The sequence below is a fragment of the Ranitomeya variabilis genome, chromosome 3, assembly GCF_051348905.1.
Source record: "Ranitomeya variabilis isolate aRanVar5 chromosome 3, aRanVar5.hap1, whole genome shotgun sequence".
NCBI lineage: Eukaryota > Metazoa > Chordata > Amphibia > Anura > Dendrobatidae > Ranitomeya > Ranitomeya variabilis.
Genome location: NC_135234.1, coordinates 257465332 through 257489860, shown reverse-complemented (window position 1 = coordinate 257489860; position 24529 = coordinate 257465332). Strand labels below are relative to the sequence as shown.

The 24529-nt window shown below is 42.7% G+C and overlaps 1 protein-coding gene across 1 annotated transcript in view; it reads right to left on the bottom strand.

Moving 5' to 3' along the window:
• The window catches only part of LOC143815804 (contactin-associated protein-like 5), a 1144596-nt gene that overhangs the window by 549753 nt on the left and 570314 nt on the right, over positions 1-24529 (bottom strand). The window contains exons 8-10 of the mRNA XM_077295418.1: positions 16797-17061; positions 8377-8526; positions 3343-3514 (exon numbers count right to left, since the gene is read on the bottom strand). Coding sequence (XP_077151533.1) covers positions 3343-3514; positions 8377-8526; positions 16797-17061 — 587 coding nt within the window. The remainder of the gene's footprint in view (positions 1-3342; positions 3515-8376; positions 8527-16796; positions 17062-24529) is intronic.

Sequence of the window (24529 nt, the reverse complement as noted above, 5' to 3'; positions counted from 1 at the left end):
AAGCCCCTCATGTTTTAAGCCCCATCCCCGAACTTCCAGACCCTTCCAGTTTTATTGCCCCTTCTCCTGCCACCTCTGCCTGCTCCATGGTGAGCCAGGCTTCAGTTCTGAACACCCCCCAGATACGTCACTCCACCCCATGCCGGCGCGGTACAACCCGTCGCGGCACAAAAAAATAAATTTGTTTGTGATTAATCAATAAAAAAAAAGTTTATTTGCAACAATTATGCTTGGTTTATTGTGTCTTTCACCCCTCTCAATACACATCAATAAACTTCGCCACACACTTATTCTTTTGGCCAAAACATATCTCCAGTAGTATAAAATACAAGACAACATCTATATGTGTTTCTTTAGTATAAAGATATGAGTTGGCCAAAAAAATATTATTTATTTCCATACTCTTATTTTTGTACCTAGTGTAGTGTAATTGTACAAAGAGAAAATTGTGGAAATCAAGTTCAGAACTCAACTGAACCGGTCAGATGTCAAAATTGACACCTGACCGATTAAGTTGATTACTGCCTTGTATATTCACCATATTCTATATAGCACATTATGGGACAATGGTTGTCACACGCTACATATCTATGCTCACCTGGCCAGGTGTAAAAATGGGTGAATTCATGATCATGTATATGTTTATCATGAATTTATTATTTCTTACACTTGACTTGATGGGTATAGAGACCGTGACAGTCTTGACGCAATGACGTCAACAAGATTAACAATAAATAAATGTAAATTTTGTACCATTATTATAAGTATTGGGGCCGTGTTTTATATCATTCTTTGAAAACCAAAATAAGGAGTGCAACAGAGGTAAATTACGATTAAAAAATAAAAATTATTACCTCATCAACTATCACCCACTCCTGGATTTGGATTACAAAATATGATATACATATCTACTTCCCATCTTTGGTCAACCTTTGTTTAGAGAGGAAAAAGATAGTAGACATGGTCAACACAAAAAAGTTTATTAATTTGAAAAATTTGTATCAGTGTTTAATAATTGGTAAACATAAACATACAACAGGACATTTACACAACATTGTCCTGCCATGACACACGTCCAATATCGGACACAAAATAGGCCGCAAATTGGTCCCGCATAAGACCAACGGCTGTAGTTGACCGCATCGGGTGAGGCTGAAAATCAGGCAATGGGTGTGAAACAGGTTCATCAAGTTCAATGTGGGGTCGCTCCTTTGCCATTATATAATTGTGTAGAACCACACAGGCTTTGACCACCTCGTCCACTGTTTCCACTTTTAGATTGATGGCTGTTGCAAGAATGCGCCATTTAGCAACAAGAATGCCAAAGCTGCACTCTACGGTTCTTCTGGCCCTGGTCAGTCTGTAGTTGAATATTCTTCTAGTGTGGTCCAAGTCCCTACTAGAATAGGGCTTCAGGAGATTTTCACACATCTGGAAGGCCTCATCCCCAACCATAACAAATGGCAGCGGTGGGCCTTGAGTGTTGGGGAGAGGCTGTGGAGGGGGAAAATTAAAATTGTTGCCATACACCCGACGGCCCATATCCGAGCTCTTGAAGGTCTGGGAATCATTGCCACGGACAAAACTTCCAATATCCACGGCGATGAAGCGACACTCCGCATCCGCTATTGCCATGAGCACTACCGAAAAATATTTTTTATAATTATAAAACTCAGATCCGGTTCTGGCAGGTTTGACAATGCGGATGTGCTTTCCATCCACCGCCCCTAAACAGTTGGGGAAATCACACACGTTCAAAAATGTAGTTGAAATTTCCCGCCACATGTCCATGGTGGGTACGGGTATAAACTCCTCACGGAGTACATTCCATAACGCACGACAGATGTTGAGATTCCAAGGCGGTATTGGAAGTGCAGGGAAGAAAAACTCTCTCCTGTGGCAAGAAATCTAGAAGAAAAAGAAACAAAAAAACATTTAAAATCGGCTCTTATGGTGTGTTTAAAAAAAAAAAAAAAGTCATAACAACAAATTTGACGGTCATTGGTTTAGTTTTGTAACGTACCGTAATGTCACTAACAGACGTTCCTCAGGTGGAATCGCTCTACGGAGCCATGTGTCCTGTCGCCTTATGGATCCTTCGACACGAGCCAGTAAATCCCGGAAAGAATCTTGAGACATTCTGGTATAATCCTGGAATTTCTCTGGGTTGTCATTCAGCTCTGCATAGAGCGTGTGATATGCTCCACGGCTCTCACGCACTTCAATGATGGGGTGCCTCCAAAAACACCGACGCTGTCTCCTTCTCCATCTTTGGCGGTTTCGGTCTTGCTCCCAAGCAAAAACACAGGCAAGGAAAATCTTGAAGCTGAACTCCAGATTGAAATAAAAGTTATCCATAGCAAGATCCATCATGACACCGGAAACAGTAGCAAGCTGTGAAAATTTCTGTCCCCCTAGGGTCTATATATTGAGAGACAATCATATACGCCCTCTCTATTCCCATTGGTTGTGTCAGGTTATTTTTTTTTTTTTTGTAAAATTTTCAAAAAAACGCAAACGCATGCAAAAACGCATGTAAACGCGTGTAAACGCTGCGTTTTTTTGACGCACGCGTTTAAAGCATGCGTCAAAAAAACGCTGCGTTTACATACGTTTACATGCGTTTTTGCACCATGCGTTTTTTTAAAAAAACGCATGCGTTCAAAAACGCAAGTGTGAAACCAGCCTAAGGAGGAGAGTTTGGAAAAATGAAGAAGAAAGAAGATAAAGGCGTAACATAAAGGAGAAGAAGAGGGTCAAGGAAAAGTAAAAAAGAGAAAAAGTGAAAGTTGCATAAACAGGAGGGAGGTGGAAGAGAAAGAAACATGAGAAAAGGAAGATATGAAAATGGGTAAAGACCAGGAATGAAAGGAGATGTAGAGAAGAAAAGAAACGGTGTAAGCTAGAGAAAAAAAGTTTGAAGTAAAGGAGAAAGGAAGAGTAGAAAAGGAAAAGGAAAGATGAAAAAGTGAAGGAAACCAAAAAGAAAAAGGTAAATGTCAGACAGCATGAAATTGTGGTAAATACAAAATTGAGGGATACAAAACATGATTAAGTAAGAAAGACAGTAAAAGGTGAAAGAAGAATATGGAGGAAGTAGAAAATAGAAAAAGGGAGATATAAAGGAAAAGTGGAAAGTTAAGAGATAAAAGAAGGTAAATGGCATATCTATTTTACTTCTATTCGCAGTATTTTAATAAAAATTGTCATCTTCTGAGATGAAGCCTGGATACTCAGAGCTGTAACCATGTGGATTTCTATATATTCGCTATTCATACAGACTCATATATTTTCCATTATCGTGGGTTCATATATATTATAAAGCGTAGGAATGGGAATTACCTGTCCTTAATGCCGCACATATCGATCTGCAATTCTGTGAAGTTCCCCAGGGCTCCACGCTGCACTGAGATGAGGTCCTTGGGCTGATTATCAATAAATATGAGCCTCATGCATCCTTGGAATGAAGAAATGGGGTTTGTACAGGAGGAATCTGCCAGCGGATCCGGACAGCCTGTTCAGTAAGAGACAGACTCGGCATCTAATCACATTTTGGATAATACATTTATATTTTATGAGCACTATTGATGGATGACCCTGAGGTCTCAATATTCTCCATGTCTCCTTTATTACACAAGCTTTGTCATAAAACTCTCAGGTTATGAAAGAAAGAAATGCACAAGTTCCCTTGCATTCTCAGCGTCTGCATCAGCTTCCTATCTCTACTTCTATCAAGCAATGATTATTGCACGTCACTGAGATTTGGTTCTCATTTATTTACAGGTTTATTTGATTCTCTAGGGATACAAATTCAAGACCAAGCCAGAGACTGAAGACAGTTAAAGTGAAAATCATATAAAGACAGAGGCTGGATGACAAATTTTAACCTTGTGGGGTAAAACACAACACTGACCCATGTATAGAAGCCCATGTTTAACCTTTACCTTAGGGTACTGTCACACAGTACCATTTTGATCGCTACGACGGTACGATTCGTGACGTTCTAGCGATATCGTTACGATATCGCAGTGTCTGACACGCAGCAGCGATCAGGGACCCTGCTGAGAATCGTACGTCGTAGCAGATCGTGTGGAACTTTCTTTCGTCGCTTGATCACCCGCTGACATCGCTGGATCGTTGTGTGTGACAGCGATCCAGCGATGTGTTCGCTTGTAACCAGGGTAAACATCGGGTAACTAAGCGCAGGGCCGCGCTTAGTTACCCGATGTTTACCGTGGTTACCAGCGTAAACGTAAAAAAACAAACAGTACATACTTACATTCCGGTGTCTGTCCTCCAGCGTCTCAGCTTCTCTCCACTGTGTGAGCGTCTGCCAGCCGGAAAGCGAGCACAGCGGTGACGTCTGACGTCACCGCTGTGCTTGCCGGCTATGGCGCTTACACAGTGGAGAGAAGCAGAGCGCCGGGGACAGACACCGGAATGTAAGTATGTACTGTTTGTTTTTTTTACGTTTACGCTGGTAACCACGGTAAACATCGGGTTACTAAGCGCGGCCCTGCGCTTAGTTACCCGATGTTTACCCTGGTTACCGGGGACTTCGGCATCGCTCCAGCGCCGTGATTGCAACGTGTGACCGCAGTCTACGACGCTGGAGCGATAATCATACGATCGCTGCGACGTCACGGATCGTGCCGTCGTAGCGATCAAAATGGTACTGTGTGACAGTACCCTAAGCCTCTGTATAGAATCATCTTCATCAAAGATCTGACACTTCTCTATAGATATGGGAATAAAACTAAGATTACTATACAGTCACAGGGGCGGAGCAAATCTCACTACAATGATCTGTAAAAATAAAGATGTTTACTACACAGATATTAAAGGGAACCTGTCACCTGAATTTGGCAGGACCAGTTTTGGGTCATATGGGCGGGGTTTTCTGGTGTTTGATTCACCCTTTATATATTGCCTTGTGCTGGCATGTACTCCGGAGGACAGAGAATGAACTTCAATCCAATATTGCGGCCAGCATGCAGCCAGCGGGTAAGGAAAGGGTGAATCAAACACCCGAAAACCCCGCCCATATGACTCAAAACTGGTCCCGCCAAATTCAGGTGACGGGTTCCCTTTAAGGCAGCACAATGCTTTGCACTTAGATTCAATACCAGAAGTGAGCTTACTACATACATAAGTGCAATGAAAAAAACAAACTAACTACATAGATACAGGAATAAAACCTAGCTTGCCATATACAGTAGATATGATAACAGAACCAACGTTACCACATAGATACTGTAAGAGCAAAAAGCCTACTACATAGATATAGCAATTAAGTAAAGCTTATTACGTAGATCTGATAACAGAACCAAACATACGGTACTTCATAGATTTGCTAATAGAACCAAGCTTACTACATACAACTGATAACAGAATCAAGCTTACAACATAGATCTGATAACAAAAACAAGCTTTCTACATAGGTACTGTAACAGAATCAAGTTTACTACATAGATACTGTAACAGAACTAAGTTTACTATATAGATGTGGTAGGAGAACTAAGTCTAGTACATATATATTTAAACAGAAACACGTTTATTACATAGATGTAATCTGAGGAGCAAGTCTACTACAAAGATACTTTAATAGAACCAAACTTACTACATAGATCCGACAAGAGAAAAAAAGCTTGCAATATAGATCCAAGAGCAGAGCCAAGCTTACTACATACTGTAGATCAAAAAGGAGAACTAAGCTTACTACATTGCTACGGGAACAGAATTCAGCTTATTACATAAATTTAGTAACATAAGCTTACTATATAGGCCAGCTTATTTCATAGGTCCAATAACAGAACCACACTTACTATATTGATACATTAACAGAACCAAGCTTACTACATACTGTAGATCTGATAAGAGAGGCAAGGTTACTTCCTAGATACAGAAACATAAAAAAACTTACCACATATATTAAATAACAGAACCAAGTTTACTATATAGATATGATAAAAGCAAGCTTACTGTATGAAATCGATAACAGAACCAAGCTTTGTACATGGATCAGTTCTGCCAATCATTTGAGATCCATGTCTTGTACTGAACTGTTCCCTTCTGCAGGTAATAAAGCTCAGCTGAAGTATGAGAGCTGACAGCATGATATCCTTTTATGACTGCTCACCACACTGTATGCATGCTCAAGTAGGAGCTGAGCTTCGCTGCCTGCAGAAGTAAGAGTTTTAGAGTAGTGTTTTGAGCAATCGGTTGGGGGTCTCAGGACCCGGCTCCCACTGGCCAGCAACATTTAATGTTGTTATAACATATACAAAATAATATTAAATGACAAATATTTTAATGTATGCATTATTATAGAGGTTTTTCCTTTACAAATCAGAAAGTTAGATACCAGTGCTAATCTATCTATGTATCTAAAATAATTAAAGAAAATTTGGCAGCACTACTTTTCTGATTATCTATCTATCTATCTGTCCCATATCTATCTATCTATCTATCTATCTATCTATCTATCTATCTATCTATCTATCTATCTAATCAGGGTCGGACTGGGGCAACGGACTGGGGCATCGGGACACCAGAGAATCCTCCGGTGGGCCTACCCCCAGCCCCAGCTCCTGCCACCCACAAAGGGGGCCCCCTGCATCTGCAGCTCCTTTATGAAGTGCACAGACAGTGTACAGCATTCCTTACAGTGAATAATGCTGTGCATCTTCTGAAGTCCTTGCTCTATTTCCCAAACCCCTCTACATCCCCCTTCTCTCTATCCCTGCAAGTGTCAGGTTAAGTTGAGAGTGAGGGGGGCATCTCACAGTACAGAAGAGGTCAGACAGGGGCAGGAAGATGTTTGCAGCACAAGTGAAGCACCAGGATCTGGTAAGTATACATACTGTATGTATGTGTATCTGTGTGTGTATATGTGCAGTGTACAGTGTGCATGTCTGTATATATGTATATAGTATGTATGTACATATATACAGTATATAGCATGATTGTGTATATCTGTGGTGTATGTGTGCATATTTATATATATATATATATATATATATATATATATATATATATATATATACATGTACATACAGTATATAGGATGTGTGTCTGTGTATATTATATTTGTATGCTGCAAGTGTGCACTATATTGTGTATATGTATCTGAGCATACTGTATATAAACAAAATATTTGTGTGTATACCTTATATTTGTCCTTGAACACACTGTATGTCCATGAGCCATCCATGTGCTGTACGTGTGCCGTCCATGTTTAACATTGAAAGTATGTGAGAGGCTTTGTAACTTCATTTCCAGTATCCATGCTGGAAAAACATGGATGGCACATGGACAACACACTGATTGAAAACACTGGTGACATCGATATCGGTGTAACACGTACGTGTTTTATATGGACATGTGAAGGGGCCTAACAGTGTTGTTGGTGGGGCAAGTTTGATGTGCTGCTTCAATCGTGCCGCTGAGTGATCCCAGCAAATGAGCTAATTTTGTGTATTTGCATTACTAAGTAGATGCTAATAATATGCTGAGATGGCTTGTAGGCAAACTTGATTTCCAATTTTTTAAATTGGGAAAGGTGAAATTTCTATTTCTTTGCGAATTATACTTTTTGTTCAGTAAAGTCGGTTTTATATCATATTTATTTTTAGCTACCAAATAATACTCATTTTTTGTTATTGCACTTTAATGGGTACTCACATATTTCCAGGATGTGCCACAATAGCAGATGTGACTCTCACAAATGGAAAAGGCATCTGTTTCGGTGTTAGTGGAGAGTTGGCCAAAACTTTGTCTACCTTACCACTTACATCACTGTGTGACGGGGCCACGTGCACAAAATAGATGCAAGTTCCATTTGTGGGACTTATACTTTAAGGAAATGTATCTTGAAAGTATTTATTCATGTGTTATGCAACTTTCCAACAGGCCCTGAACGAGACATAAGTGTTTCTTTTTTGCCTGGAGTGTTTCTTTAGTTTGTTATTTATATATTAAGCTACATTGGTTATCTGTTGGCTAATTATTATTATTCACTATTATAGCACCATTTATTCCATTTGCACTTTACATGTGAAAAAGAGTCTTCAGTTTCCTTTTGAAGGTTACTGTGGTAGGCTAATAAACACCTTGTTTGATATTACCTCATTTTGCAACAGAATTGGTATTATTTCTGTATAAATGCAAGGTGGGCCCCAAAAATGATTTTTCTCTGGTGGGCCCAAGGTACTCCAGTCTGACGCTCTATCTATCTATCTATCTATCTATCTATCTATCTATCTATCTATCTATCTATCTATCTATCGACTCAAGATAGAAGGAAAAAATTGCTGAAAAAAACAGAGGAAAATTGTCTGGCGTTATATTTATTCCTTTCATAACCGAACATCTCACCTCCAAAGTAATACTGGTGCCCCGTGGAGATCTGTACTGGGAGAGTGGCATGGATGGATGAAGCTGCCCCATTATCCAGGGTTAGTGAGATACGATGTTTTCTTGCATTGATTGTAACTGAGTGCCATAAGCCGTCATTCAAACCACTGCCTAGAAAATGAGTAATAGGTTATTCCTGAAGGTTTAATAAAATATAGGCAGGAGTCAATTATATCCAGAAGATGCAACTTCACATTTCCCTGTGCTGCAAATAATTAACAAAAATACATTTTCACGCAAATCACATCCATCCCCTACAAAGATCCCAGAGAAGATGAGTAATGGCTGCCTATACACTACCTACTGGGGCTACACAGCCCTCCGCAGCCTCACATATTACACTAAATGGATGTTTGAATGGCCATGCGTTTTCTTTCCTCCTTATTGTCTCCCTATGTGATTCTATAATTGTTATGCACCATCCAAAAGGAGGGTTGTTCAAAACTCAACAATTACTTCTTAAATACCGTATTCCACAGGGTAAAATAAAAATAATAGATACTCACCTCCCACACTGGTGAACATGTGAGCACTGCACATGCAGAACCTCAGGAACATGGGAGGTGAGTATCTGTTATTTGTGTTTCCCTGGGAAATACAGTATTTAAGAAAGGTTTGTAGTGGACAACTCCATTCAGGAATTTCAAGTTATGAGATTGGGGTGTTCCAATCAAGAGCCTCATTTATTAGTCAATCACTTGCAGAGATCATATTTTATTTTAAAGGACCAGGCACATTGAGCCGGTGAAGGCTGGATGAGGGGATTCGGCCATTCGGGACGGTTGGGAGCCTTGAATACAATAGTAACTGAACCTGCATCTAGGACGCAAATTCAGTTACTACCCGGCAGAATCTGCTGCCCCCTCTCTTCATTGAAGGCAATGCCGCTTGAGGCAAAGTACTCAACTTGCCACATGGTAGCAGCACCCCTGGATACACTGCAGCCATGGCTGCAGAGCTGTCATGATTCCCAATGGCAGGGACATGGGCAAAAACAGGACTAGCTCTAGGAAGATGGAATCTAAGCTGACCGCGATGCTGAACCTCACGCACAACTACCAGTGGCTGGGGAACGTACCTGCGTTTTATCCCTAGACGTCTCGCACCAGCCGGAGATCTAGCTACCCCTAATAGGGGAAACACAGACCTGGCTTGCCTCCAGAGAAAACCCCAAAGTGATAGTAGCCCCCAACATATAATGACGGTTAGTTAAGAAGAAAACACATACGTAGTATGAATACAGGTTCAGCAAAGAGAGGCCCACTAACTAGATAGCAGAAAATACAAAAGTGGACTTCGCGGTCAACTCAAAACCCTACAAAATACCATCCTGAAATGACTTTAAACTCCGGTATCAACTCATGACACCGGAGTGGTCATTTCAGCTCACTAGAGCTTCCAGCAGCAAGATTCATATAAATGCACGCTGGACAAAAGGTACAAATGATCAAACTTATCTGACTCTGTAGACTTGGAGCAGGTAGCAAGTAACAGAGGAGCTCTGGTAACATTGATAGCCGGCAAGTAAATGAGTGAGAAGCCAGACTATATAGGAAACTCCCATTTCCTGATGGGAACAGGTGCACTGGAGATAGAAGACAGAAGTCAACCAGTACCACCAGTAGCCACCAGAGGGAGCCCACAAACAGAATTCACAACAGTACCCCCCCCTTGAGGAGGGGGCACCGAACCCTCATGAGAACCACCAGGGCGATCTGGACGAGCCCTATGAAAGGCGCGAACCAAATCAGAGGCATGAACATCAGAGGCAGTCACCCAAGAATTATCCTCCTGACCGTATCCCTTCCATTTGACCAAATATTGAAGTCTCCGTCTGGAAATGCGAGAGTCCAAAATCTTCTCCACAACATACTCCAATTCACCCTGCACCAGCACAGGAGCAGGAGGCTCAACAGAAGGAACAACCGGTATCTCGTACCTCCGCAACAAAGACCGATGGAAGACATTATGAATAGTGAAAGATGCTGGTAGGTCCAAACGAAACGATACAGGATTAAGAATCTCCAAAATCTTATAAGGACCTATGAACCGAGGTTTAAACTTAGGAGAAGAGACCTTCATAGGGACAAAACGAGAAGATAACCACACCAAGTCCCCAACGCGAAGACGATTACCAGCACGACGATGACGATTAGCAAACTGCTGAGTCTTCTCCTGGGACAACTTCAAGTTGTCCACCACATGACTCCAAATCTGGTGCAATCTATCCACCATAGTGTCCACTCCAGGACAATCTGAAGATTCCACCAGACCAGATGAAAAACGAGGGTGAAACCCCAAATTGCAGAAGAAAGGAGAAACCAGAGTGGCAGAACTAGCCCGATTATTAAGGGCAAACTCCGCCAACGGCAAAAAGGCGACCCAGTCATCTTGATCAGCAGACACAAAACACCTCAAATAAGTCTCCAAGGTCTGATTAGTTCGCTCTGTCTGGCCATTCGTCTGAGTATGGAAAGCAGACGAAAAAGACAAATCAATGCCCATCCTGGCACAGAACGCCCGCCAAAATCTAGACACAAATTGGGATCCCCTGTCAGAAACGATGTTTTCCGGGATACCATGTAGACGAACCACATTCTGAAAAAATAGAGGAACCAACTCCGATGAAGAACGCAACTTGGGCAAGGTTACCAAATGAACCATTTTAGAAAAACGGTCACACACCACCCAGATGACGGTCATTTTCTGAGAAACCGGGAGATCCGAAATAAAGTCCATAGAGATGTGCGTCCAAGGCCTCTTCGGAATAGGCAAGGGCAACAACAATCCACTAGCCCGAGAACAACAAGGCTTGGCCCGAGCACAAACATCACAAGACTGTACAAAAGTACGCACATCCCGAGACAGGGAAGGCCACCAGAAGGACCTGGCCACCAAATCTCTGGTACCAAAGATTCCAGGGTGGCCTGCCAACACAGAAGAATGAACTTCCAAGATGACTCTACTGGTCCACTCATCTGGAACAAACAGTCTCCCAGGCGGACAACGATCAGGCCTATCCACTTGAAACTCCTGCAAAGCACGTCGCAAGTCTGGAGAGACAGCAGACAATATCACCCCATCCTTAAGGATACCCGTAGGCTCAGAATCACCAGGGGAGTCAGGCTCAAAACTCCTAGAAAGGGCATCTGCCTTCACATTTTTTGAACCTGGTAGATATGAGACCACAAAATTAAACCGGGAGAAAAACAACGACCAGCGCGCCTGTCTAGGATTCAGACGCCTGGCTGACTCAAGGTAAATCAGATTCTTGTGATCAGTCAAGACCACCACCTGATGCCTAGCACCCTCAAGCCAATGACGCCACTCCTCAAAGGCCCACTTCATAGCCAAGAGTTCCCGATTACCAACATCATAATTTCGCTCGGCGGGCGAAAATTTTAGAGAAAAGAATGCACATGGTCTCATCACCGAGCAATCGGCACTTCTCTGCGACAAAACCGCCCCCGCTCCGATCTCTGAAGCATCAACTTCACCCTGAAAAGGAAGTGAAACATCAGGTTGGCGCAACACAGGAGCAGAAGAAAAGTGGTGCTTAAGCTCCCGAAAGGCCTCCACAGCTGCCGAGGACCAATTGGAAACATCAGCACCCTTCTTAGTCAAATCCGTTAGAGGCTTAACAACACTTGAAGAACCAGTTATAAATCGACAATAGAAATTAGCAAAGCCCAAGAATTTCTGAAAGCTCTTAAGGGAAGTCGGTTGCGTCCAATCACAAATAGCCCGAACCTTGACAGGATCCATCTCAATAGAAGAAGGGGAAAAAATGTACCCCAAAAAAGAGATCTTCTGAACCCCAAAAATACACTTTGAACCCTTTACAAACAAAGAATTGGCCCGCAAAACCTGAAAAACCTTCCTGACCTGTTGAACATGCGACTCCCAGTCATCGGAAAAAATCAAAATATCATCCAGATACACAATCATAAATTTATCCAGATTGTCACGGAAAATATTGTGCATAAAGGACTGAAAGACTGAAGGGGCATTAGAAAGACCAAAAGGCATTACCAGATACTCAAAATGGCCCTCGGGCGTATTAAATGCAGTTTTCCACTCATCTCCCTGCTTAATCCGCACCAAATTATACGCACCCCGAAGGTCAATCTTAGAGAACCACCTTGCCCCCTTAATACGAGCAAACAAATCAGTCAACAGTGCCAAAGGATACTGATATTTGACTGTAATCTTATTCAACAGCCGATAATCAATACAAGGCCTCAGGGAACCATCTTTTTTACCCACGAAAAAAAAACCTGCTCCTAAAGGGGATGAGGATGGACGAATATGTCCCTTTTCCAAGGACTCCTTAATATACTCTCGCATAGCAGCATGCTCCGGCACAGACAGATTAAACAAACGACCTTTAGGAAATTTGCTGCCAGGAATCAAATCTATAGCACAATCGCAATCCCTGTGAGGAGGGAGCGAACTAAGTTTAGGCTCCTCAAAAACATCACAATAGTCAGACAAAAATGCCGGAACCTCAGAGGGAGTAGATGAAGCAATGGAAACCAAAGGTACTCCCTCATGAACCCCCTGACATCCCCAGCTTAATACGGACATTGTTTTCCAGTCAAGAACTGGATTGTGAGTTTGTAACCATGGCAATCCAAGCACTAAGACATCATGCAAATTATGCAACACAAGGAATCGAATCACCTCCTGATGGTCTGGAGTCATACACATAGTCACTTGTGTCCAGTATTGAGGTTTATTCCTAGCCAATGGTGTGGAGTCGATACCCTTCAAAGGAATAGGGACTTCCAGAGACTCTAGACTAAACCCACAGCGCCTGGCAAAGGACCAATCCATAAGACTCAGGGCGGCGCCAGAGTCCACATAGGCATTCACATTAATAGATGATAACGAACAAATCAAAGTTACAGACAAAAGAAACTTAGACTGCAAGTTGCTAACTGCAAAAGACTTATCAACCCTTTTAGTGCGTTTAGAGCATGCTGATATAACATGAGCAGAATCGCCACAATAGAAACACAACCCATTTTTACGCCTATAATTCTGCCGTTCACTTCTGGACAGAATTCTATCACATTGCATATTCTCCGGTGCCTGCTCAGAAGACACCGCCAAATGGTGCACAGGTTTGCGCTCCCGCAAACGCCGGTCAATCTGAATAGCCATTGTCATGGACTCATTCAGACCTGTGGGCGTAGGAAACCCCACCATGACATCTTTAACGGCGTCAGAGAGACCCTCTCTGAAATTCGCCGCCAGGGCGCACTCATTCCACTGAGTAAGCACAGACCATTTAGCTTCATCATGCCCTTGAGAGAGGGCTATCAAGGCCTTTTCAGCTTGAATCTCCAAATTCGGTTCCTCATAGAGCAACCCCAGCCCCAGAAAAAACGCATCCACATTGAGCAGCGCAGGATCCCCTGGCGCCAATGCAAATGCCCAATTCTGGGGGTCACCCCGCAGCAAGGAAATAACAATCTTAACCTGCTGAGCAGGGTTTCCAGCGGAGTGAGGTCTCAGAGAAAGATACAATTTACAATTGTGCTTAAAATTCAAAAAACGAGATCTATCTCCAGAAAAAAACTCTGGTATAGGAATTTTAGGTTCAGACATAGGAGCATGTATGACGAAATCTTGTATATTTTGCACCTTAGAAGCAAGAATAATCAGATTTGAAGCTAAACTCTGGATATCCATTTCTCAGCAGCTGAGATCTGAGCCATTCAGGGATTAAGAGGAGGGGAAAGAAGCAGACAAAAATTATGGCTAGACAGACTTCAGAGTAAAAAAAAAAAAAAAAAAAAAGTTGTCAGAGACTTCTTTTCTCTCCTTCTTCAGCCAATACTTAACACAGTAGGGCCGGCTATACTGTCATGATTCCCAATGGCAGGGACATGGGCAAAAACAGGACTAGCTCTAGGAAGATGGAATCTAAGCTGACCGCGATGCTGAACCTCACGCACAACTACCAGTGGCCGGGGAACGTACCTGCGTTTTATCCCTAGACGTCTCGCACCAGCCGGAGATCTAGCTACCCCTAATAGAAGAAACACAGACCTGGCTTGCCTCCAGAGAAAACCCCAAAGTGATAGTAGCCCCCAACATATAATGACGGTTAGTTAAGAAGAAAACACATACGTAGTATGAATACAGGTTCAGCAAAGAGAGGCCCACTAACTAGATAGCAGAAAATACAAAAGTGGACTTCGCGGTCAACTCAAAACCCTACAAAATACCATCCTGAAATGACTTTAAACTCCGGTATCAACTCATGACACCGGAGTGGTCATTTCAGTTCACTAGAGCTTCCAGCAGCAAGATTCATATAAATGCACGCTGGACAAAAGGTACAAATGATCAAACTTATCTGACTCAGCAGACTTGGAGCAGGTAGCAAGTAACAGAGGAGCTCTGGTAACATTGATAGCCGGCAAGTAAATGAGTGAGAAGCCAGACTATATAGGAAACTCCCATTTCCTGATGGGAACAGGTGCACTGGAGATAGAAGACAGAAGTCAACCAGTACCACCAGTAGCCACCAGAGGGAGCCCACAAACAGAATTCATAACACAGAGCATCATTGGCGGCACTCATTGCTTGCCCCTGTTTTCAGTAGTTCCGAGTTGATGCAATGTAATTACAACAGTTTTGTAAAACTTGTAAAATCTCTCTTAATATTTTTGGTATTAATCATGTATTAATTATTTTGCTGACCTTTGTGTTTCCATGGTACAGAATACAAGTAGACCCTGTGCTTTCATATGTTGCAGTCATGTGTTATGAGCTTTTTCTACTGTATGTATCCCCTTATGTTATTAGGTGAGGTGACAAAAATAGTAAAGCAATCTACTGCAGTCATTTCAGGAGAAATTCCCACACATTGTTTTCACAAGACGCAGCAAATGACTAAATTCTGTTAATATACAGTCTAATTTAAATAAAGCTACATTCTGCTTGCCTATATTTGCATGCAGTTCCACAAAGCTGAATGGGGGGACCCATTATTACACTGCAAAACATTTCCCAATAGTACTATGCTTCTCCTTAGTTCAGTTTTACATAATTTTAGCTGGTTTCTAGCTGAGCAACTAGCTGAGTGGTGTATCTTTGCATTATAGAACAGAATTGTGATACTGTAAAGTTGCTCTGTTGATCCACATGGCAGATGATTATCTTTCACCATAAGCATCAAAAGAGCAGCATTTGCAGTTTCACACCACTGATTTCTCAACAGCACACAACAAACACAGCCCAGCTCAACTTGCTAAAGGTTGAGAAAAACTGCACTGCACAAGATAGACTATTAGGGTATGTGTCCACGTTCAGGATTGCATCAGGATTTGGTCAGGATTTTTCATCAGTATTTGTAAGCCAAAACCAGGAGTGGAACAATTAGAGGAAAAGTATAATAGAAACATATGCTCCACTTTTGCATTTATCACCCACTCCTGGTTTTGGCTTACAAATACTGATGAAAAATCCTGACCAAATCCTGATGCAATCCTGAACGTGGACACATACCCTTAGAATTACTGGATCTACAGCAGGAAGGCCCCAATGACAACTGAAGATGTCTGGAAGCACTTCTTTTGGAACATGATGTGTGCAAAACAAGACGGATTTAAAAAGGAGTTGTAGTGACACAACTTCATAAATATAAAGTACAGTGCAAAAGTTCTAGCCAGTTATGCAAAAATGCGGCAAAGAATGAATTGTTTTAGAAAATAGTGCTAATAATTTATTTTTATCAATTACAAAAAAAAAATCAATTCATTATTTGGCCACCTTAACCTTTAAAACAACTTCAAAACCTCAGTTCTTCTAGGTAAACTTGCAAGAGTAGCTAGAAGACTTGGTGTTGTTTTGAAGACAAAGGATGGTCTCACCAAATATTGATTTGATTTAGATTTCTCTTTTGTTTACTCTATTGAACTATTAACACTTTTTTTTTACAAAATATTCTTACTTTGCAGCATTTTTCCACACGTACCTAAAATTTCTGCGCAATACTGTATGTGTTACATTATTATACATACATTATTATAAGACCACTTTGTGATTTTGGGAATAATCCTTTAACCATGAAGAAAAACTACTCTGTACAAGAATTGTATACCGTTCAGGAAATCTTGACAATCAAGACTAATTGCAAAGTTGCTGTATTAGATGAATTCGTTTGAAATCTGCATATAGTTCATAAAAGAAGATAACACGCAAAAGTGGATAAGCATTTAAATACTTTCAATACGGCAACCTGAAGATATTTTCACAAGACAAGAGATAGAGGAAGGAACTTCCATAACTTGTAATCTTTCGAAAATATTTCACAACAATGAGGCTTGGAAGATGTTACGAGTGCCAGACAGCTTGGAAGACATTACCTGTGCTTATAGGCTGGATATTCACCATTTCCTTCTGAATCATTAGGAGCAATTTTCCAGAATACAACTGAAGTACAAGAACACCCAAATCTACTGAAAGCTTCGTTGAAAGTAGGAGACCATCACCATTCCATGTTCGGAACTGGAAGCTAACAGAGAGGTTGTCGATTTGTGCAGTGCCCAGTAATAACAGGTAACTTGTGCTGGAGCTTATGAAGGTCACAGGAACAACATGGGGTTCGGAGCAAGAAAATGTTATATTTCCCTATAAAACAACAAAAATAGGACAACTTCATGAGAAATCACTAAAAATTGAAGATGATTTTTATCCACTAATGGATCAAAGGGAAAATGTTTTCATTGACGGCATCGGTGAACAAATAGTTCACATAATTTAGCAAAGAGGCTATTGAGCATTTAATCCTCACCATTAATTTTTGTTTTGTAACATCTCCTGCAAATGTATTAACTTATTTTTCACAGACCAAACACAACTATGATAAGAAATCAGAAAGCATGGACATTTCTGCAGTTATGAAATGATACACTATTGTTTATAGCATTGAATGACATTTCTAACTGGCTATGAAACAAAATGGAAACAGATTGCTAAAGAACAATAAAAAAAAATGGGGCCTACAATTGTCCTAAGGGTACTGTCACACAAAACGATTTACCAAAGATCACGACCAGCGATACGACCTGGCCGTGATCGTTGGTAAGTGATTGTGTGGTCGCTGGGGAGCTGTCACACAGACAGCTCTCCAGCGACCAACGATGCCGAGGTCCCCGGGTAACCAGGGTAGACATCGGGTTACTAAGCGCAGGGCCGCGCTTAGTAACCCGATGTTTACCGTGGTTACCAGCGTAAAAGTAAAAAAAAACAAACACTACATACTTACATTCCGGTGTCTGTCCCCCGGCGTTCTGCTTCTCTCCACTGTGTCTGTGCCAGCCGGAAAGCACAGCGGTGACGTCACCGCTGTGCTCGCTTTCCGGCCGGCCGGCGCTCACAGTGCAGAGAAGCAGAACGCCGGGGGACAGACACCGGAATGTGAATATGTACTGTTTGTTTTTTTTTACTTTTACGCTGGTAACCACGGTAAACATAGGGTTACTAAGCGCGGCCCTGCGCTTAGTAACCCGATGTTTACCCTGGTTACAAGAGAACGCATCGCTGGATCGCTGTCACACACAACGATCCAGCGATGACAGCGGGAGATCCAGCGACGAAAGAAAGTTCCAAACGATCTGCTACGACGTACGATTCTCAGCAGGATCCCTGATCGCTGCTGCGTGTCAGACACAGCGATATTGTATGGATATCGCTGGAACGTCACAGATCGTACCGTCGTAGCGATCAAAGTGCCACTGTGAGACGGTACCCTTAGGCCTTCACCATTCATAGATTTCTCCGACCTAGATTCTACCGTTATTGGCTTAATCTATTCTACATTGACTCTAGTGCCAAGCAGAATATTTTTTGTGGGTTACTTAGGTTCTATATTGTGGTTTATTTGTACTATAAGGGAGTATGATATGTATATTGTAAGGCATTGTGATTTGTCAGTTCAGTGGCACTATTATATGAATATTAACAGTATTGTGCTAGAGTAAATATGAATAATAATTTTGGAAACTTGTCATACACTAGATATGGCTGTCCAATGGACTCATAAGAATGAAAGTAACAGGGATTTGCATGAATACAATTTGAGAGGTACTGAATGTTTCCCTCTATCCTATATATAAATCAGTTCCTCCTACGTTTTAACATTCTGCAGGTAAATCAGACACCTGGTTCAGAGTAACAAGCTCCCATTAAGGTAAGAAAACATTTAGCATTTCATCTGTCATATTCTACATTAATCTGAAAAACTTTGAAGATGGGGCACATGGAGGTACATTCTGGTCTTTTTTATTGGTGGTGCATTATAGTTCTATGTAACTTGATTCATAAGGAACAGCAAAATGAAAAAGCAACATTTGTCAGTCAATATTTTTTATAAAAAAGGACAACTTGATGACAATTTATTTCTGGTTCCTTGATAGCAGGGATAAATGGTTTTCATATATTTGTCCTATTGAATAATGACCGAAACTATAGACTAATGTGTGAGGAACCTCAAAATTAACAAAAACCTTTCCCTGGCAGATTCTGCTGAAATCTACCTTTGTGTAAGATGCTAGCAGGTGCGTAGGATGCTGTGACACACAGGAGGCAGAGCAAGGGTTAACAGGTATTTTTATATAGAACAATTGTAAGTCAAGCAAGGGGGTGCAAGAATAAAGGTAACAACAGTTTAACTTATCAATCTCTGCCTTGGTGGAAGGTGGCTGGAAGATCCCTTGGTGGCGCTGCAGGCAGCGCGAGAGGTCTCCGACCCAGTCCTGCAGAAAAGCGATGCACTGTCTCCTCGCGGTGATGGATCCTCTGGGTCCTTCGGCACGTGGTCTCCTGGTACGGGCACGAGATGCTGTAGAATTATAGGTCTGTGGCACAGCGGACATAGCAAACAGTTCAGTAGACAAGGCCGCAGAAGAAGTACACAGTCCAGCGGTCACAGCCTCAGGAGCAGGCCGGTTGTCAGAGGGCACTGCAGGGATATGGCTGAGTGGTGCCTCCACAATGGTAAGCGGAACGATGCTGTGCACTCTGTATGAGTCACGGTATGGTGCAGAGGTCTCTCTGATCTGTGTGTCATCAGTCGGGATGGATTTGCTAACCGGGTATGATGGCACGGATAGCTGGTTTGGGTCTGTTGAGAGAGAGTCAACTGTCTCTGTGTTCACTCTCTGGTTCCCCACCAAAAGCCCCATCTTCCCGCGTACACCACTATTTAAACCGGACCCGCCCCATCATTCAGGTGTCCTGAACTGCTCCTGTCAGAAATCTCTTTCCCCCGAAATAATGGTGACAGCCCCGACAGTTCCAGCCCAGACACGCAAGAGGGACCGTTAGCCTGGCTCTCCTCCTCACACTCCCCCACTCTTTTTCCTCCCTATTCCACGGGCAAGACTCTTCGAGGAGTGTGTGACTGTCTCTTCTTCTGTGTGGACTGTTCCCAGATGAAATGTTCTTTTTCATAGTGATTGGGGGACTTGCCAGCTGTTGTTCGTTAGGAGTATCTCAGATCAGGAAAAGTAGTGGAGCTCTCTTGTTGGGCAGAGTCATGGGTGCGGCTGTATTCTCTGATTCTAACCTCTAAAAGCTCTCGGAGCTCAACTTTTCACCCCCTTCTTCGTCCTCTTCTGCTACTGGCGTCTGGATCATTTCGGAAGCCTTGGGTTCCTCTTTCACTGTACTGAGTTTTTAGATAAGCAAAGTCGGAGCATATTCTGGTGGAGAGTTTGAGTGGGGGCATCCTCTTTTCCCTCAGGCTGGACTTCGTACACGGGTCCCTGAGGACTAACTCTTCTCTTTACCCCATACGGGTTTTTCTCCCAACCGTTTTCCAGCTTGTCCCGAGGACGCTTCTCTCGCACTAAAGGTACCATCACATTTAGCGACGCTGCAGCGATCTAGACAACAATGCCGATCGCTGCAGCGTCGCTGTTTCGTTGTTGTGTGGTCACTGGAGAGCTGTCACACAGACAGCTCTCCAGCGACCAACGATGCCGGTCCCCGGGTAACCAGGGTAAACATCAGGTTACTAAGCGCAGGGCCACGCTTAGTAACCCGATGTTTACCCTGGTTACCAGTGCTAATGTAAAAAAAAAAAACACTACATACTTACATTCCGGTGTCTGTCCCCCGGCGCTGTACTTTCCTGCACTGACTGTGAGTGCCGGCCGGAAAGCACAGCGGTGACGTCACCGCTGTAATCTGCTTTACGGCTGGCTGGCGCTGACAGTGCAGGAAAGCACAGCGACGGGGGACAGACACCGGAATGTAAGTATGTAGTGTTTGGTTTTTTTTACATTTACACTGGTAACCAGGTTAAACATCGGGTTACTAAGCGCGGCCCTGCGCTTAGTAACCCGATGTTTACCATGGTTACCAGTGAAGACATCTCTGAATCGGCGTCACACACACCGATTCAGCGATGTCTGCGGGAGTCCAGCGACGAAATAAAGTTCTGGACTTTCTGCTCCGACCAACGATGGCACAGCAGGATCCTGATCGCTGCTGCGTGTCAAACTCAACGATATCGCTAGCCAAGACGCTGCAACGTCACAGATCGCTAGCGATATCGTTCAGTGTGAAGGTACCTTAAGACACAGTCTCCAACTTGAAACTTTGTTGCTCCGGATGGGGTCTTCTCTGCATATTCTTGCTCTTGTAGTCTAGTCTTTAAAAAATTGATGTAAGGTTTGTAGGCGATGTCGATGTTCCCAAACCCAGGAGGACACCCCCGTCCATGGGTAGTCCTCTTCTGGGTCCAATGCCACCTCAGAGATTCCCTTTCCATGTCGACCAAACAGGAGGAAGTAAGGCATATATTCTGTGGTTCGATGTACTCGATTATTATATATCCACACCCGTTCAGGAACATATTCAGGACACCGTGCCTTTCGGTCTTCTTCTAAAGTTCTTAGCATCTGAATTAGCGCACAATTAAATCGTTCACAGGCACCATTACCCTGAGGGTGGTATGGAGTAGTACAAGACTTGTCTATCCGGTACAGGCGATGGAGCTCTTCTATGACTCTTCCTAAAAAACAGGCTCCCTGATCAGAGTGAATCCTCTTCGGACAGCAATAGGGTTGGATGAAGTACTTGCAGATTGCGTATGCAGCAGACTCTGCGGTCTAGTCTCAAGTTGGAGTCACCACAGCAAACTTTGTAAAGGGATCTGCCATCACTAAGCAATGCTCATAGCCCTGATGGGCTGGGCCAATGGTCAGACATTGTCAAGAGTTCTAGGGGAGCAGAGGTTACGATGGACTGGACGGGAGCTCTCTGCTCCGGTGGCTTAGTCAGTTCACATGTTCGACTGGCCTCTTCCACTTTTGATTTCAACTGGGGGTGTAAATGAACCATTGTAACCATTAGAAGGTTTTTCTGGGCCAAAGTTGGCTCCTTGCTCATGTGCAGTAATGGCAATCTTGGGTAACAATGCTGTTGGGATTATAACTTGCCAGGTCGCACTCAGCTCAGTCCGCAATTATGCTTTCCGATACAGTAGGCCATTCTTCATCCGAAGCTGTTCCCACTGCCGAAGGATTCATAACACCTCTGGAGACAGAGTACTTCTTTCTGCCGAGCTGGGGAGTCTTTGAGCAGCCACACACTGTCTAAACAATGCCAGTTCACTATCTTCCTGTTGAAGTTGAACCCACTCATCCCAGGATCATCCCAGTATGCCTTCCTGGACCAAGGTGTCTATTTGCTCCTGCGTTGCCACCATCATCCTGGCGGGTCTCAGAAACTTTCTTCATCTTCCAGCTCTGCATCTCTGTCCTGCCCTGGATTAGTACAGTCCCGGACAGAAGTTATGTTGCTTATCCATGTTATGTAAATAAAAGCTTATAACCTGACGTTAAATTTATCCATTGGTTGTATAAATTATTCTTTTGAAAGCTGAAACCTTCCAAAATGTGGTTTAGGTTAAAAAAATAAATTGGCATCAATGCAGAAATATTGATCAGTTAATGGACACAGAATGGTCAGATTTTGGCAAGACAAAAGTTTTGTCGCCCACAGAAAGTAATGTGATATTCAAACAAATAATTAACTTAAAATACAAATATATGTTGCATAACATTGGTGAATGAAGTTGTGGTGCTACTAGAGTCATATTTAATATTTTGTGTGACTTCCATGAGCTTGAAGGACTGCATCCATGCGGTTCAACAATGATTCATACAATTTATTAATGAAGTCACCTGGAATAGCACAGAATGCAGTCTTACATGCCTCCCAGAGTTCATCTGGATTCTTTGGTTTTGTCTTCCAAGCTTCCTCTTTCATCCTACCCCAAACATGCTCAATGATGTTCATGTCTGGTGACTGGGCTGGCCAGTCCTTGAGCACCTTGATCTTTTTTGTCTGGAGGAACTTTGCTGTAGAGATGGATGTATGAGATGGAGCACCATCCTGCTGCAGAATATGACCCCTTTTATGATTTTGAATATAAGAGGTGGCTAATACTTCTTGATATTTTAGGCTATTGATATTGCCTTCCACCTTGCAAATGTTTTGCACACCCTTATACTGAATGTAACCCCAGACCATGATCTTTCCACCACCAAATTTAACTGTTTTCTGGGTGTATTTTGGATCCTGTAGTATTTGCGGCTGCTGTGGTGTAATTCTACTGAAGATTCATCAGATAAATCCACCTTCTGCCACTTTTCTACTGTTTAGCAGGCTGTGGGACTTTGCAAATGTCAAACGGTTTTTATTTGCCTTTTGTTTAGTGCTGGCTTCTGGGCACTGATACGACCATGGAGGCCATTTTAACACATAATCCTACAAACTGTTCTAGTTGACACAGGGACTTGAGGTGACAAGGCCTGTTGGAGCCCTGCTGCAGTGGAAGAGGGGTTTGCTTTGGATTTTCAAACCAACAAACGTTCCTCCTAGGCAGTTGTGTTGCAGGGTCTGCCGGACCTAGGCTTGTAAAATACATCTCCAGTTTCTTTAAATCTTTTTTTAATTCTTTGTACTTGACGCTGAGACATATTAAAGGTGCCAGCCACCTCTGCAGTGGATCTGGTCTTCAGCCTCTTGATAATCCAGGATTTGGTCACAGGGTGGATTTTTGGCATGTTGTCAGAGCTCAAGTTGCAGTTCAAGTGAAGGTCTGGGGTGCTGGGTTTCTTTTTATATACACACTAATTAACCGATCATTTACTGAACACAGGTGAGGATGTAAACTAGGATTGGGTGCATTATATGACCAGGCGACAAAACTTTTGTCTCGCCAAAATCTGACCATTCTGTGTTCATTAACTGATCAATATTTCTGTATTGATGCCAATTTATTTTCTTAACCTATACCACATTTCGGAGGGTTTCAGCTTTCAAAAGAATAATTTATGCAACCAATGGATGAATTTAACGTCAGGTTATAAGCTTTTATTTACATAACATGGATAAGCGACATAACTTCTGTCAGGGACTGTACTTCTCCTCCTAGACAGGGCATTGGCATGAGTGTTTTCTACTCCCCTCTTGTAGGCAATCTTATAGCGAAACTTCGCCATTCTGGCCACCCATCGTTGCTCCAGAGCCCCCAGTCTCGCATTCTCCAGGTGTGCTAGCGGGTTGTTGTCAGTGCTCACTAATACTCCAGAGCCAGATAGATATTCCGCGAATCTCTCCATCATAGCCCACACCAACGCCAGCAGCTCCAACTTAAAGGAGCTGTAGTTGTCCAGATTGCATTCAGAATCGTGAAGGGACCGGCTAGCATACGCGATCACCCTCTCTCTCCCATCCTGCATCTGTGACAACACAGCTGCAAGTCCCAGAAGACTCCCATCTGTGTGGAGAATACATGGTTGCGAGAAATCTGCATAAGCCAAACAGGCGCTTCTGTGAGTGTTCTCATTATATCCTGAAATGCCTCTTCTTAGGACTCCTTCCAGCAGATTTTCCAGTTTTTTGCACCTGAAGGTACCTTTTTCAAAAGCTCCAGTAAAGGCTTTGCTAGTCGATCGAAGTTCTTCACAAAGTGCCTATAATATCCGGTCAGTCCCAGGAATGCCCAAACATCCTTTACAGTCTCTGGAGTGGGCCAGTCTTGAATAAGAGCAATCTTTTCTCTGGAGGGCTCTACTCTTTC